Source organism: Arvicola amphibius, chromosome 14, assembly GCF_903992535.2.
Source record: "Arvicola amphibius chromosome 14, mArvAmp1.2, whole genome shotgun sequence".
Lineage (NCBI taxonomy): Eukaryota > Metazoa > Chordata > Mammalia > Rodentia > Cricetidae > Arvicola > Arvicola amphibius.
Window position 1 is genome coordinate 6023525 of NC_052060.1, and position 15768 is coordinate 6039292.

A 15768-nucleotide genomic window follows, 5' to 3' on the forward strand; every position below is an offset into this window, starting at 1 on the left:
GGCAGCATGCCAGATAATGTATGTGGATCCTCACAGTTCAAACTGGTGTTATTTTACCAGTGAGGAACAGGGCTCAGAGACGTTAAATGGCTTCACTAAGGTCATTCAACTAGTTACTGTTAGACCAGGAACCCAGTCCATAGTTCATGCTCATAGTCACTCAGCTGAGCTGCCATGGTTATTCCTCAGCATCTACTTCCCCAGATCCCAGCTGTAAGAGGTCATTGGGGAAGAAGAGCCCAGGATGTGACAATTCACACTTCCACATCCATGGACAGTCAAAGCCCAGGCTATGATGGGAACTAGAGTGGACTGTTTTCATTTCTGTTTGAGTGTCGCAGCAGTTGAGGGTCTAGGAAGGGAGGTTGTTGCAGAGCAAGAAGAATCCTCCAGATCTTGGTGGAACTGAGATCCTGAAGGGTTTGAGATTATCTGAGAGAGCTGCCTCATCTAAGATCAGATCTGGTTGGAGTGTGCGCAGCTGGGAGGGAATTCATGGGTGCCTCTTGTCCAGCTTGACTTTTCCCTGTATCTATTTTTTAGTCTGCATCTTAGGACCAGAAAAGCAGAGGCCTTAGGGTTTTTCTTACCCTGTGCTGGTCTGGGGTCCTTCTTCCATGCATCTAACTTCTATCCTGCAGGATTATGGATGGCTCTGAGAGGCAGGTACTCTATGAGTGTTTAAATCTCTAGGATGGGTTTTCCAGTTGCCATTCTTCCCCACCTGGCTATTCGTGGGTTACTGGATCCAGAGAAGGAAGAAGGTAGCACTTCCCTAGGTCCTCCTGGGTTATCTGTCTGATGCTGGCAGAGTGAGACACTTGAATCCACTGAGGCTCCTTGGGAAATTTGAGAGCATGAAAGAGAAACAGAACACAAACATAAATGCCACTAGGTTTATAGGCATGGAGCCAAACTCAGGGGTTTCTGCCAGTCCTTTTGACATTTTGAGGATATGTCTATCAAAGCTTTTGTGTTTGAGGTGCCAAGGGAAGTGGTCTTCCATTTCTTCCTTCCTTGTCATGAAACACTGATCCACTAAACAACTAGTTGCTTGTACAGTGTGCAGAGTTCTGTCCCAAAGGCAGCAGAGGATGGAGGATAAAATTCTGCTTTTGGACTAGAACCCATAAAGTCTAATACCAAAGCCCCAGTGTGAGGAGCTAGTCAGTGTGTGTCTGTCTTGAAATGTTTCCAGAAGCAGTAGGTAAATCTGTATCTTATTAAAATGAGTCAAGCAAGATCTTCTGCACTCTCTGCGTGGGACTGACACTCTCTGATAACAGTGTTAGTTTTCCTTTGGGTACTGGCTAATCCCATGTTTCTCGCACTGTGGAGAAGCTCTAGAGAAGTGAGATGGGGCCTCAGGGAAGAGGCCTGGGGCTACTTTCAGCCTGGAACTCCCTACAAAGCTCTTCTTCACTGGCCAGATCTCAGAAGTTTCCATTATCTTCAGAGGATTCCTTCATGCTCCCACAGAGAGTTCTAGCATTGGTTTCTCATATCTATTTGCTACACACACACACACACCCAAGCCCAACCTTCAAAGCAGTTCTTAATTGGCCTCAATTTTCCTTTCTATTTGTAGCCAAATGATAAATATTTTGGCATAGAGCTGGGGGTGGGGGCTGCACAAGGATCAAAGAGTGATTAGGTACCACCCCCTAGTTCCATCCTTCCTACATACGGACACTCCAATTAGATAGCTTTGTCTTTTCAGGACTGTAACCTTTGTACAGAGAGATCTGCTGCATGTCACACTGGAAGTCCTTCCAGCTTGATAAGGGTGTGATGTCAGCTCTTGGCTTCAGCTTTACTCCCTGAAGCTGACTCAGTACAAGTGACTCAGGCCTCGGAAGTGGGAGAGGAACAGATCATGATATCCTCCTGTCCGCTGTGGACATTAATGAGTCCACTGGGTTCCGTCTGGGAGAGTATCAGCTAGAGCCAATCTCCTGCCTATTACTATTTCCCAACTAGCTTAGGTGTAGAAATTGAACCAGTAGGTTCTAACACATTCTGCCATCCTCACTGTCTCAATCCTTCCTCCCACTTCTTCCCAAAGTAGACGAGTTGCAGCCTTAGCAGGGTGTTTCCAAGAGTGGCTACACCCTGTAAATGCTCTCCTGCCCAGTTTCATAAAGGAAAACCAAAACCTAGTATCTCAATCGAGAACTTCAGCCATAGAATTGAATTAAGTAGATGCTTGAAATGCTGACCATAGAGAAGTACTCTGCCTACTGCCTTCTTGCTCTGGGAACTCTAAAGACTCTGCCTCTTAGTCCAGTCCCCTCCCCTCCTGCCTTAATGAACGCATTCTGTGCCTGCTGCCTGTCCTAGTAGACAGCGGTGGACAGAACCCAGGATGGCCCAGGGCATGGTACTACTCCACAACTACTGAGTGAGCTGCTCCTCACTTTGTTCCCAGATTTCAGCCAAACAAAGGAGGGGGAAGGTGTTTATTTTTTCAATTTTTTGTTTGTTTCCTAAGAATGACTCTCAGTATGTAGCCTGGGCTAACCTTGAACTCTTGATCCTTCTGCCTCGGCCTCCCAAGTACTGAAATTACAGGTGTGTGCCACTTCATTCAGCTGGGGTGTTTAGATTATTAAGGTCTAGACTTTGGACTGGGATTCAGATGACTACTGCCCTGCTAATTAGCTTTCTCGGGTGGTTTTAGCTAGGACCTCATTGTCCAACATCAGTTCAAAACTGTGAAGTACTCAGTGTCATGCGCAGTACCTGACAGGAAGCTGGGCGGGTATGAGACTGACACATGTATGACCATCCAGCCATAGGTTTCCGGTCCATGGATCTGGGGCGCCCTTTGTCATATAGGTTCAAGGCTGGGATTAGGCTTCCTAAGGTGATCGTGAGGCTGACTAAGAGGGGATATGTACTGAAAGGTAAGCCAAGAAGGTAGAGGAACATCAACTTTCTAATACAGGCTCGTGCAGTTGGTGGCTGTCCCGGTGGAGAAGGGGTTAGTTGAAAGCATGTGAGTGGGTTATATGAAAGAAATAAGCCTTGGCCAGGCAGTCATTGCACTAGGGATCCAGCTCCAGGGTTCTGATCTAAAAGGAAGGTGTGTTCAGGAAAGAATGAAAGATGAAATAGAAAATAAGGTATTTGGCCTTCAGCTCTTGATCTCAAGGTCTGAGCTAGCCTTTCAACATTCCACAAATATCTAGACTCTGGGCAAGTAGTGTTTCCAAGCTGGCAGTCTTTCACTAAAGCAGAAATATATAGCTGCACAAAAGAAGCAGTTATGATCCAAGTTGGCGCTAAATTCTTTGCCTTTGTCTCTTTCCTCCCCAACCTCCCCTCCCCCTGCCCTCCGGCCCTTTCCCAGGAGCTCTCCTCCAGCACCGAGAGTGTTGATAATTCATTCAGTTCCGTAAGTGGGGCCAGGCTGGGACTGGGTGGCAGGCTCCCAACGTGGCCGCATTTCCTCTCCGTCCCATGTTGTCTATGACCAGTGAAGGCCCCTTTAATTCCAGGAGATTAGCATCTCCCTGCCAGGCTTCCCAGACCTGGTGGCATTCCCCCTGAGCTTTGCTGCCAATGCCCTGAGCCCAAGCCCAGTCAGGCTCAGCTGATCCTTTGCTCCAAGACTGCAGCTGGAATGTCATGCTGCCCCTAGGTCTCTGGAGCAAACAGCTGGGACAGGTAGAATTTATTCCTGGATTAGAGCCATGGACTGCTTGGCAGAAACCTCCAGGATCCCATTTCTCCCACTAAGAACCCTTTCCCCATGACTTCTGTCATCAGCCTATCAAATATTTATTCAGTTTTCTAAGCGTTAGGCTCTGTGCTATCCGAGCCAACTCCAAAAACAAATTGGCCTGAGGGAAAGTTTTACCTTCCCATAACTGGTTTTCCTTTTTAACTTCATTTCTTCCAGGTCTGAGTTCTTCCCTTTCCCCAGCCCACTGCCCAGGATGTCCCTTAATCCCTGTTCTCCTTTCTTACTCCCTCTGAACTAACCCATGACCCCCTGGTCCTACAGGGTCTTGGACCTTGTTCCTGGGCAAAGACGTGAGAGGAAATGCTGGACCCTCTGGGAGTTTGGATTTTTTTTTTTTTAACATTTTATTCTTTGTCTACCCACTCTGTTTTCTATTTTCTGTGCTGATCCCCTTTTAATCATGATCCCATCTCCTCTCATGTGGCAGAGCCTCTTTTTTGGAGGCCTGGGGGTCATATCCAGTGTGGTTAGGTAACACAGGGGTCTACAGCTGAAAGGCTGGCTTGAGGATGGAAAAGCATTCTGCCTTTTCTAATGAGATGAATGAATTGGTTGGGGTCGAGGGTCCTGTGGACACTGACCCTTGGCCACTGAGTGATGGATTCAGGGATCAGGATAGAGGCATGAGTCTTCAGGTCTCAGCCCCCCCCACCCCGTTTTTCTCAGGTGGAACCCAGGGCCTCATTCTTTTTTTTCTTTCTTTTTTTTTTTTTCTGTGTTAGGCCCCCAGGATATTTCTAGGATCCTTGAAGTCCAATTCCATTTTATTTTCTTTTTTCCTTCAACCCCGTCCCTAAAGTTTCCCTTCTTTGTTGCTGTGCAGGGCTCTAAACCAACATACCTCTTCCCATCATGGGGGAGAGGCTATGTGGTTCCTTTGCACACTGACTCTTATCTCACATATGCAGATGAATCCAGTTCTCAGGAGAAGCTTCTGGATGGGGGAAACTTACCAAGGTCCACCCCTAGATGAAATGCCACAGCCATCAGTAGCTGCTGGGGGAGAGAGAATCAGTTTTCTCCAGGAATGAACCCCATGATAGGTTTCCTAATCCTAAATGATCAGTCATAAAAACTTTCACATATGCATAGCACTAGTTGGACTTAGTAAAAGAAGTATAAAACAAAATAAAAGCTGGAAAAACAGCTTAATGGTTAAGAATACTGGTTGCTTTTCCAGAGGACTTGGTTTTGATTCCCAACACTCACATGATTGCTCACAACCACCTGTAACTCCATGGGCACTACACACATAGATATAAAGATATGTAGCTAGAACATCCATACACATAAAATAATTTTTTAAAAAAATTATCTATGTTTGGTGGCATGTGACTTCAATACCAGCATTTGGGAGGCAAATACAGGCAGATCTCTGTGATTTTGAGACCAGCCTGGACTACATAGCAATCTCTAGGCCAGCTAAAGCTACATAGACCCTGTCTCCAAAAAAAAAAAAAAAAAAAAAAATCCATGCCCAGTAGTTTCATCTTTTTTATAATGTTGTAACACTATTACAGAAAAGGTGGAAAGAAAGTGGCTCTTTCTGCTTCCAGTATATCCAAACTCTGAATACTTTTTAAAAAAATAATTTTTATTATAGATCATGAATTCAAAAGGGAGTAGGGGGGATATGGGAAGGGTGGAAATGATATAAATACAGTGAACTCATATGAAATTTTCAAAACAAATTTTTTCATTAACAAAAGTCTTGAATAAAGTTTGTTCTTAATCTCAAAAAAAGGAAACAAAAGATGTTCTTCTTTGTTTTTTTTCATGTAGTATGTATGAGCAGTAAGGGTAGAAATTCTCGATCAGAAAAATAAGCAGACTTGGTATAGTGGTGCACATCTTTAATCCCAGCACTGAGAAGGTATAAGCAGGAGGATTTCTATGAGCTAAAGGCTAGCTAGCTTGATCTATATAGCTTGAGCTCCAGGCCAACAGGGCTACATAGAAAGACCCTGTCTCAAAAAAAGGCCGGGGGGAGAAGCCAGGTAGTGGTGGTCACCTTTAGTCCCAGCACTTAGAAGTCAGAGGGGGAGTTTGAGGTCGGTTGTTACACCCTGTCTCGAAAAACCAAAAAAAGAAAAGGAGGGGGGTGTAGAGAAAAGTCTGGTAAATGAAATACTATTCCAATCAGAAGAGCAGAAAGAATAAGAAGAGAGATTGTTCTATAGCTGAGGAGACATGATAAGATATGGAATTGTGTAGTAAATATCTATTTTTCATGGTCTAATCTAGGCTAACCTGAAATTTGTGGCAATCCTCCTGCCTCAGCCTCCCAAGTGCTAGAATGTGACTCACCATGCCCAGCATATGGGGTTTTGTTTGTTTGAGTCAGGTTCTTTGTTATAGCCCAAGCTGGCCTCCATCTTGTGATCTTCCTTGCCGTGACTTTCAAGGTGCTCGGATTAGAGTCGTGCACCTCTCTGCTAAGCATTGTGGCTGTCTTGAGCAAAGGTCCCTGTGGTAGACAGGCTTAGACCAGTAGAGCTCTTCATCATGTCTGTCTGAGTCCATCTTCTCCCCACTCTACCTTGCCCTTTCTGGGAACTGCTGAAATAGCTGGCATGAAGAACCAAGCTTACCACAGGGAACTAAAATTGGGGGGTCAAGTCTGTGAACCCAGGGAGGAATTGCTAGAGACAGGCCTTCAGAAGGGCCACCAAGGGCTAACAGGAGCTATTGCTTACTCCATCCACCTATGAGTACCACTCCACCCGCCTTTTCTTTCCCAGTGGTTAGACCTCATTAACACAGTTTGCGCATTCTCTTCTCATCCCTGCTTGTGTACTTAGCCCTTAGGGGGTAGTTGGGGTTTGTGCCATGGAGAACAACAAAAGTTTAGGGATGAAGAGCATCTCCTTCTTTGAAAGGGGAAATACTGATTCAGGCCCCATTTCCCTAGTCCTATGAGGCCTGGCCAGAGCCTCTTAGCACAGAGCCAGCCCGAGGGCCCAGTGGGAGAAGGGATGACCCTGTTCTTGAGATGAGTAAAGCACTTCAAGTGTGAGCTCTTCTGTCTGAGGTCCTGGATGGCCTTTCTAGACCTTGTCCCCTTGCCTGTACTAAAGGCTTGGGGCAGTCTTTGAGGAACTCAAGTCCAAGAAAAAAAAAAAAAAAGGATTCTTTCTCAGTGAGCTGAGCTCAGGCCATCTTGAGCCCCCTGAAAGTAGCTTTCAGAGAAGGGATGTGTTCTCCCCCTTTCAAGCTGGAGAAGTAGGGTGAAAATTCCTACCATGGCCAAAAGTAACCCCTTTCCTGGGGTTCTTTAAATACTGGGGCCCTGGCCAGGAGCAAATAAGGCTACTTTCTTCAATGTCTTCTTCACCATCTTTTGTTTCATCCCAACCGTCTGTAGCCTGTCCGGCTGGCCCCTGAACGAGAATTCATCAAATCCTTGATGGCAATCGGAAAACGGCTGGCCACACTCCCCACTAAAGAGCAGAAAACACAAAGGCTGATCTCAGAGCTCTCTCTGCTGAACCATAAACTCCCTGCCCGAGTCTGGCTGCCCACTGCTGGCTTTGACCACCACGTGGTCCGTGTGCCCCATACACAAGCTGTTGTCCTCAATTCCAAGGACAAGGTAAGTGGGCTCTGGCCTAGACCCTTCCCCTCATCAGACCACCCGTGACTACTCAGGCTTGTTCCCTACCTGCATGCTGGAGACCTTGTAGTGTGTGCCCAGAACCTCAGATCCCTCCTGCCAGACTTGTTGGGCTTTGGTTTTATAGGCCAGAGCAGCCTCATATTTTCAGTTTACCGCTTGCCTTCCACCCATCCCTTGCCCTCCTTGAGTAGCCTTCGCCTTCTCCAGCTCTCAGGCTGTCCGAGCACAGCCCCTGTGGGTGAAGGGACAGAAGTGTAAGATTTCTTTTTGATCAAAGTGGGCAGAAAGGAAAGAAATATGCCCATTCATTCCAGAGAAAACAAGCTGTGTTTGTCTACTTATAGGAATGAGTCTCCTCTCAGAGGAAGGATTGAAAATTAGGATTCTCCTTGGGACACATGTTGCTTTATCCAGTTTTTCTATCTACTTCCCTGGGCCCTGACTTTAGCATAAGCCCACCGAGCTTCAACTGCCATTGATAGTTGAAACAATTTTTCCCGACTGCACACATGCATTTGAGCCCTCGCGCCCTTTCCCCAATGTTTTATGCAGGTGATAGCACAAGTTCCTACCTGTGCATGATGCTCACAGTCACAAGGGACTCTGCTGAGGGTTGGGACAGAAAGAACTGTGTCAATGGAACTTAGATGGGCGGTAGTGGCAAATGCTGTCATTCCCCCCCCACTCCCCCAGGCTCCCTACCTGATCTACGTGGAAGTTCTGGAATGTGAGAACTTCGACACAACTAGTGTTCCTGCTCGGATCCCTGAGAACCGAATTCGCAGCACACGGTCCGTAGAGAACCTGCCTGAATGTGGTATCACTCATGAGCAGCGAGCTGGCAGCTTCAGCACGGTGCCCAATTACGACAATGATGACGAAGCCTGGTCGGTGGATGATATAGGCGAGCTACAGGTGGAGGTGAGGGGCACCAAGGAGACAATACTGGGGGTACAACATCTGTTTTCTAGGAGCTTTTAATACATTTGGAATAACACACCTGTTAGCAGATGGCACAAGCGCCCAGATGAATGTTGCAGGTAGTAAGGGGTGTGAGAAGGAAAAGCACTGAACAGCTGGTTGGAATAGGCTCACGCTTGTTCTCCTGCAGCAGGAATTCAGATTGGAAATAAAAAGGAACATCTAGACTAGGGGAGGAGGGAAATGTAATAAAATATTCATGGAACACCCACTATATAAAGTTGATTTAGGACAGCAGAGACTGACAAGCCATACCTGCATTCAGTCAAATATATAAAGGGAGCTAGGCCGTGGTGGTGCAGGCCTTTAATCCCAGCACTCAGGGCAGAGCCAAGGGATCTCTGTGAGTAGTAAGAGCTCTGCTGCTTTTATAGAGACGGGGTTCAGTCCCCAGCTCCTTTGCTGTGGCTCACACAACTGTCTTAACTCTAGTTCCAGAGAGACCTGCTGCCCTCTTCTGGCCTCTGTGGACATTGCACATTCATGATGCACATGCAGGCATAAAATCAATATTTTAAAAAGAGAGAAATATTAATATTGGCATGTAGTGACTCACAGCTATAATTCCAGCTGAAAGGTTGAGTGTTTTGAAAGGATTTGGTGTTCAAGGCCACAAGGCCAGCCTCAGCTACATAGCGAATTTGAGGTCAGTCTGTACCTTTCTTGAAAAACTTTAAAAAAAAAATGTTTATGGAGAGCTTTCTGTGTGCCACACCTGAGTACTGTACACTAGTGAACAAGAGTTAGCTTATACCTGCAAGGAATTTATGACTTAACAGAATCAGAGCAGACAACTGGTAGTTGCAGTGTGGTGTGGCCTGCACTGTAGTGAGGAACATGAGACATCATGGAAGCACCCAGAGCTGGTACTTACTCCACACTTGGGGTGGGAGTCAAAGGATTTCCAGGAGACAGCAGCCTTTCAGCTGAGGCCTGAAGCATGTTTGGAATGGCAGAACAAAGAACATTCAGATAGAGGAATGTGTCCAGAGACTGGAGGAGAAAATGGAGCATGGCCATGACAGGAACTGGAAGAAAGTAGTATGCGTTGTATATGTAGTATGAGGTAAGAGGCAGTGAGTGACAAATGAGGCTGGAGAGGTTAGCACAACCCGACAAGCTATGTACTCATTCAGTCCTGGTAGCTACGGGAAGAAACTCAAGCTTTAGTTTGAGGCTATAGGAAGGTAAGCAGGGCAACGTTTTATGTAGCACATTTGGTGACAAAGACAGATCTCTGTCTTTTTTACAGTCAAGCTGAGGTTAGACATAGCCATTTAGGAAGAAAAATGAAGATGCACAAGTCACTGTGCATTGGCTGGAGCTGAGATCGCTCTGCTACAAGGGAGGACAGGAGACCTCTTGGGGCTGACAGGGTGCGCTGTAGTAACAAGTGAGGTTAGATGAAGAGATGAAGCTGGCTGTGGCAGCTCACCTATGTCCCAGCACATCCCTGGAAGCAGGGAGAGTAGGAATTTGAGGCCATTCTCAGTTACATAGTAAGTTTGAGGCCAGGCTAAGATACAAGAGTTCCTGTCTCAAAAAGAAAAGAAAGAAGCCAGGTGGTTATGGTACACACCTTTAATTCCAGCACTTGGGAGGCAAAGACAGGCAAATCTGTGAGTTTGAGGCTTGCCTAGTCTACACCAGAGTTACAGGCCAGCCTGGTTCACAGAGCAAATACCAGGACAGCCAGGGTTACACACAGAGAAACCCTTTCTCAAACAAAACAAAAAGTTGAAGACTAGTCAAAGAAATCTAGTCTGGAAGGATCTAGGGGAGAATACTACATCCCCAATCATAGGGGGCTTTCAGTATAAGGTTGTAGATTCAGATTTCTGCAAAAGTTGTGGGTGTGAGGGTAATCTGGAGAATTTGCTAAAAATCTAGTTTCTAGATTTCATTCCCAGCAGTTCCGGTTTAGACTGCTGTTGGGGTCTGAGAAGCTGCATTTCCTATGCATCTCCATGAATTCAGATGGAGTAGTTCACACTTTGAGAACATCACTGTGGGATCCATAACTCAAGAAGGCCATAATGGTGTGAACCATGGTGGCTTTGGGAGCAGTCTGGAATGGAGTGGTAAAACCGCATGCCAAGTGAGCAGGGGGCAAGAGGGAGATCTGTGTTTAGCATCTCTGACCTGCTCTTCCCAGCTCCCTGAAGTCCACACCAACAGCTGTGACAACATCTCCCAGTTCTCTGTGGACAGCATCACCAGCCAGGAGAGCAAGGAGCCTGTGTTCATTGCAGCAGGAGACATCCGGTATGGCCAGATCCCATCATCCCTCATTTTCACCTTTTCTTCCACACTCCGCTTGTCTCTTTATCCCTTTCCTTGTTTACTCACCAGCTGTCAGCCTGTAACTTTCTCCTTTGTCTCATTACTCTGTCCTTGTCCTGAAGCCACTATACCTGAGTCAATGAAGGTGCAATAGTGGCATTGCTTTAGCTACTACAAAAAGAAATGACATTTTAAGAGAGTTCCAAAAAGAAGCGAGTGCCTCAGAGGGCATTTGAGCATCACTCTTGAAGTTGCCCTTGACTAGCATGTGCAGACCCTGGGTTCAGTTCCCAGCACCATGAGAAAACCCAAAACCAAGAATCAAAGTGAGGTCTCAAAATTGTATCCTTAACTTTGAGGGGAGAGAGGAGCCCTGTTGAAGGTTCAGATTCTGGAGTCACACCCATTCTGAGTCAGTATTGGGGTAGAATAATGAGGAAACCCAGGTTCTCTGCATGATCATAAGCCACCAGGTTAGCAAACTAATGCTGTTGATTATACTTCTTCTGGATTTCCTAGTGCCAAGGTTCCCCTCTGTGTGCCCAGAGTCTAGGAACAGTGGCAAGGAAACAGGGGCAAAGGCATTGCAGCTCTGAGATAACTCTTCCAAATAAATTGTGTATATATTTTCTTCCTACTAGACGGCGCCTTTCAGAACAGCTGGCTCACACTCCCACAGCCTTCAAACGAGACCCTGAAGACCCTTCTGCAGTTGCCCTCAAAGAGCCCTGGCAGGAGAAAGTGCGGTGAGGAGGGTAGAGGGTGGAAGGTGGTCTTGGTACTCCTCTCAGTGCTCCAAGGCATCTTCAGGTGCTCACGTCATCCTCTCCAGCGCCTTTCCACCTCTAAACACTCCATCAGACTTTACTGCGGGCTGAGTCCTTACCCTGGCATCACCCTGTGACTTCTGTCTTCATAGGAGGATCAGAGAAGGCTCCCCGTATGGTCATCTTCCCAATTGGCGGCTCCTGTCAGTCATTGTCAAGTGTGGAGATGACCTTCGGCAGGAGCTGCTGGCTTTCCAGGTGTTGAAGCAACTGCAGGTAAGGAAAGGAAAAAAACACAGGGGAAGGGCAATGAAAGGAAAGACTCAGTGCAACTCCAGCACTCTTGAGGACCACACAGGCTTTCTCAGGGAGCTCTGCTGAGCACCTGCTTCTACCCAGGCTGAATGGGAAGATTAAACTCAAACTGGTTTCTTTCTCCAGAGCGCAGCCATATGATGAACAGCTCTATGGTGGCCTCTGCTGGTGTTTTCTAGAACTACATCTGCCCTCTCTGACCACTGAATGTGCCACGTTTGTCTTTTTTTTGAGAGTGTGATTTCACATAGGGACTTATATAGTTCAAGCTAGCCTCAAACCCAGTTATAGCCAAAGGCAGCCTTGCACTCTTAATTCTTCTGCCCTCACCTCCCAAGTGCTAGGATTATATGTGTGCACCACCAGGCTTGTCTTTAAAATCAGAACTTCCCAAATGATCTATCTGGGATGGATGCATTTACTGTGTGCTGAGGTATTTGGGTTTTGTTTTGTCTTTTTTTTAAAGATCTGTTCATTTTTATTTATGTATATGGATGTTTTCTATGCATGTATCTGTATAGTGTCCATAGAGGCCAGAGCAGGGTATCAGATCCCCCCGGAACTGGAGTTACAGTTGTGAAAAGCCAACTGGGTACTAGAAACGGAACCCAAATCCATGTAAGAATAGGAAGTAAGTGCTCTTAACCCCTGGACCATCTCTCTAGCCTTTGCTTTGTCTTTTTGAGACAGGGTCTCACTCTGTAGTTCAGGTTTACCTGGATCTCATGAAGTAGTTCAGGCTGGCCTTGAGTTCATGACAGTCCTCATGCCTTCGCTTGAGTACTAGGATTACAGGTGTAAACTACTGTGCCTGGCTACACTGTGTTGAGATCACTGGGTCTCCTGGGTTGGTGACCTGCAAAAGGCTTCACCTGTTCAATCCAGTGCTTTATAATACTTGTTTGTAGTTTTTCTTTGGTTTTTGTTTGTTTTTCTTTTTCCAGACAGGGTTTCTCAGTGTAGCCCTGGCTGTCCTGGAACTCACTCTGTAGACCAGGCTGGCCTCAGACTCAGAGATCCACTGCCTCTGCCTCCCGAGTGCTGGGATCAAAGGCGTGCGACACCACTGCCTGACTTGTTTGCAGGTGTTTTGAGTACTGGAGGTGGCCTTCACTTTCTCCTGATTTTTGGTTTTGTTTTTAGAAAGGATCTCATAGCCTCAGCACAATGTTACTTGCTTTGTACCCTCTTTACGCTCAGCAAATGTCAGTATGTCCTTGTGACACACCCACCTACCTCCTACCTCAGCTTCCCAAGTACTAGGGTTATAGTAAGTGACACATGGCTTAAGTGCTTGCATTTTGTTTTGCTTTTGAGACAGGATCTTGTGTAGCTCAGGCTGACCTCTGACTCTCACTTATAAATATGTTGACCTCAAACACCTGAGCCTCCTGCCTCTGCCTTCCACATGCTTGGAACACAGGCTTATGCCACCACATCCAGTAGTATTTTCATTTTTATAATTTATTTTTATTTTATGTACATTGGTGTTTTTGCCTGCATATATGTCTGTGTGAGGGTGTCAGAAGCTCTGGAAATAGAGTTACAGACAGGTGTGAACTATCATGTGGGTGCTGGGAATTGAGCCCAGGTCCTCTGGGAGAACAGACAGTGCTCTCAACCACTGAGCCGTGTCTCCAGCCCCATATTTTCATTTTCTAGAGATGCTTTCTTTGCCCTTAAATCCCGTATTATTATTATTCAAACTTATATTAATAGCTCCTACTCTTATTTAGGAGTGACAGTGGGATTTCCTGTTCTCTCTGTGTTTTCTACCTCTATGTGTAGTCTCCTCCCTTTGCCAGGCCCTGGACTTCCTTTTCAAACTTCCTGGTTCTGTTATTTGTGGTAGTGTACACCTGTAATCTTAGAATGTGTAAAGTGGAGACAGGGATCATGAATCCAAGACTAGCCTGGGCTACATAAGTCTCTTGTCTCAAACAAAAAACTTCCTGGTTCTTAGTAGGTCAGTGAGTTTTGCTTATTTAATGCCATTCAATCCAAGATATCAAGGGAGAGAGGTTGAGAAGAAAACATTATTATTCTCTAGTTTGGAGAAAGATGAACCACTCTTGGTACCTTTGTGTCTCCTCACAGTCAATTTGGGAGCAGGAGCGAGTGCCTCTTTGGATCAAGCCATATAAGATTCTTGTGATTTCAGCCGACAGTGGCATGATTGAACCAGTAGTCAATGCTGTGTCCATCCATCAGGTGAAGAAACAGTCACAGCTCTCCTTGCTCGATTACTTCCTACAGGAACATGGCAGTTATACCACTGAGGCATTCCTCAGTGCCCAGCGCAATTTTGTACAAAGTTGTGCTGGCTACTGCTTGGTCTGCTATCTATTGCAAGTCAAGGACAGGTAAGTGACTTGTGCCCTCATCCTACCCTTTCACAAGGGTCTTCTCTGTCCCTTCACATATAGTCCTCAGTTGATGAAGCAAAACATATTTTTAGGAAAGATTTGTTTGTGTGACATTAAGCCAAAGAGGCAGACTAACAAGTGCTGGAGGAAAAGAGAAAAGAAACAAGAGGATGCAAGGGAGATTTGAGTGGGTAGAGCGGAGGGTAAGGGAGAACGAGGACAGAGGACTGTGGAGACAAGATGAGGAAATGTTCATTGGGGTCAAGCCTTGGGTAGCAAGGAGTGACATTTGTCTTTCATTATACGACTAAAGAGTTTGGGGAATTTTGTTGTTTTTTGAGACAGGGTCTTACTATGTGACCTTAGCTGTCCTGGAACTTGAGGCTGGTCTTGAACTCATAGACATCTTCCTGCCTCTGCTTCCTGAGTGTTGGGATTAAAGGCCTTTGTCACCACAATCAGCAAGAATTTTATTGTGCAAGATAGGAATGATATGTTCTGATCTGTAGATGCCATATGATGCTGTAGGGTGAAGGTCAGGGTCCTTAGCAAGAAAGCAAAAGATACTAGAACCTGGCACAAAGGTAGTGTCAGTGACTGAAAACAGAAAGGAAATGGATGGGAAATACCATGGAGATAAGCTTGAAATTCCTAGTAAAAACTTTCCTTTCTTCTCATCCCAACATGATTTCCCAAACTTTTATGTGTATGGGTATTTTCCCTGCATGTATATCTGTGTATGCCTAGTGCCAGTGGAGGCCATAGAGGGGAGTACATGTACTCTTAAAAGTGAGTCCTCTCTCCAGTCCCCAATTTCCACAATTTTAAGCATCTTTGTTTTGTCTGGACTGTCACTTCTCTCAATATCACATGATTTTTCTGAGGCCTAATTTCACATAGGTGAAGCATTGATAATACCTATGCTCTGCAGTCTTAAGAATATCTTCAAGTGATTTGAGGTTTGTGGCCTAAATGCTCCTTTTGGTTGTACCTCTCCCTGAGAATACCGTGGCTGGGGCCTCGCATGTTGGCTCAGTGAATTAAAGCTATTGCTCAGTCCCTAGAACCAATTCCAAAGTTGTCATCTGACCTCCATACACACACACCCTGGCAGGAGCTGTAGCATATGCACAGATAGACATATACACACATAGTAACACTAAAAAAATAAATTTTAAAAAGAAATGATAGCCTATGCTTCCAGGGCTCCCAATGACATGGCACCCAATTAACATTAGTCAGTCGAGCAGCTTCTCAGAAACTAGCATCAGTCCCTAGACTGATTTGGTGACTGTATACCACATAAGAATACCATGGCCTCATTACATCAACTGAGAACCTCATCAACCTCGTGAGGTAGATAAGGGTCAGTAGTAGCTTTGGGAGACTATAGTCATTCCACCCTGCTAGCCTCCCAAGCAAGCAAAGGCTTGGGGTGAGAGAGCTGTAGGCTCTGGATTGCAAGTTTTAGACTATCCCTGAGCTTTGGGATTTTGAACCCAGGATTTTTGAAGCCCAGGGCTCAGCTACAAGATTGAATAAGTGAGAACAGGGTGTGGGAGGTCCTTCTGTCTATGTGTTGCTTTTATTGGTTAATGAATAAAGAACTGTTTTGGACCTATAGCAAGGCAGAACTTACCTACCAAAGTTCTGCCTAAGGTTCTCAGCTGAATGCTGTGAAAAAGAAGGATG

The 15768-nt window shown here is 45.8% G+C and overlaps 1 protein-coding gene across 4 annotated transcripts in view; it reads left to right on the forward strand.

Annotated features, from left to right (window-relative positions):
• Window positions 1-15768, forward strand: part of Pi4kb (phosphatidylinositol 4-kinase beta) — a 36365-nt gene that overhangs the window by 14139 nt on the left and 6458 nt on the right. For 2 of the 4 annotated variants that reach the window (XM_038311009.1, XM_038311011.1), the window contains exons 3-9: window positions 3353-3397; window positions 7113-7340; window positions 8058-8285; window positions 10501-10610; window positions 11270-11374; window positions 11548-11671; window positions 13808-14073. In XM_038311009.1, coding sequence (XP_038166937.1) covers window positions 3353-3397; window positions 7113-7340; window positions 8058-8285; window positions 10501-10610; window positions 11270-11374; window positions 11548-11671; window positions 13808-14073 — 1106 coding nt within the window. The remainder of the gene's footprint in view (window positions 1-3352; window positions 3398-7112; window positions 7341-8057; window positions 8286-10500; window positions 10611-11269; window positions 11375-11547; window positions 11672-13807; window positions 14074-15768) is intronic. The other 2 variants (XM_038311010.1, XM_038311012.1) reach the window with 1 other exon arrangement.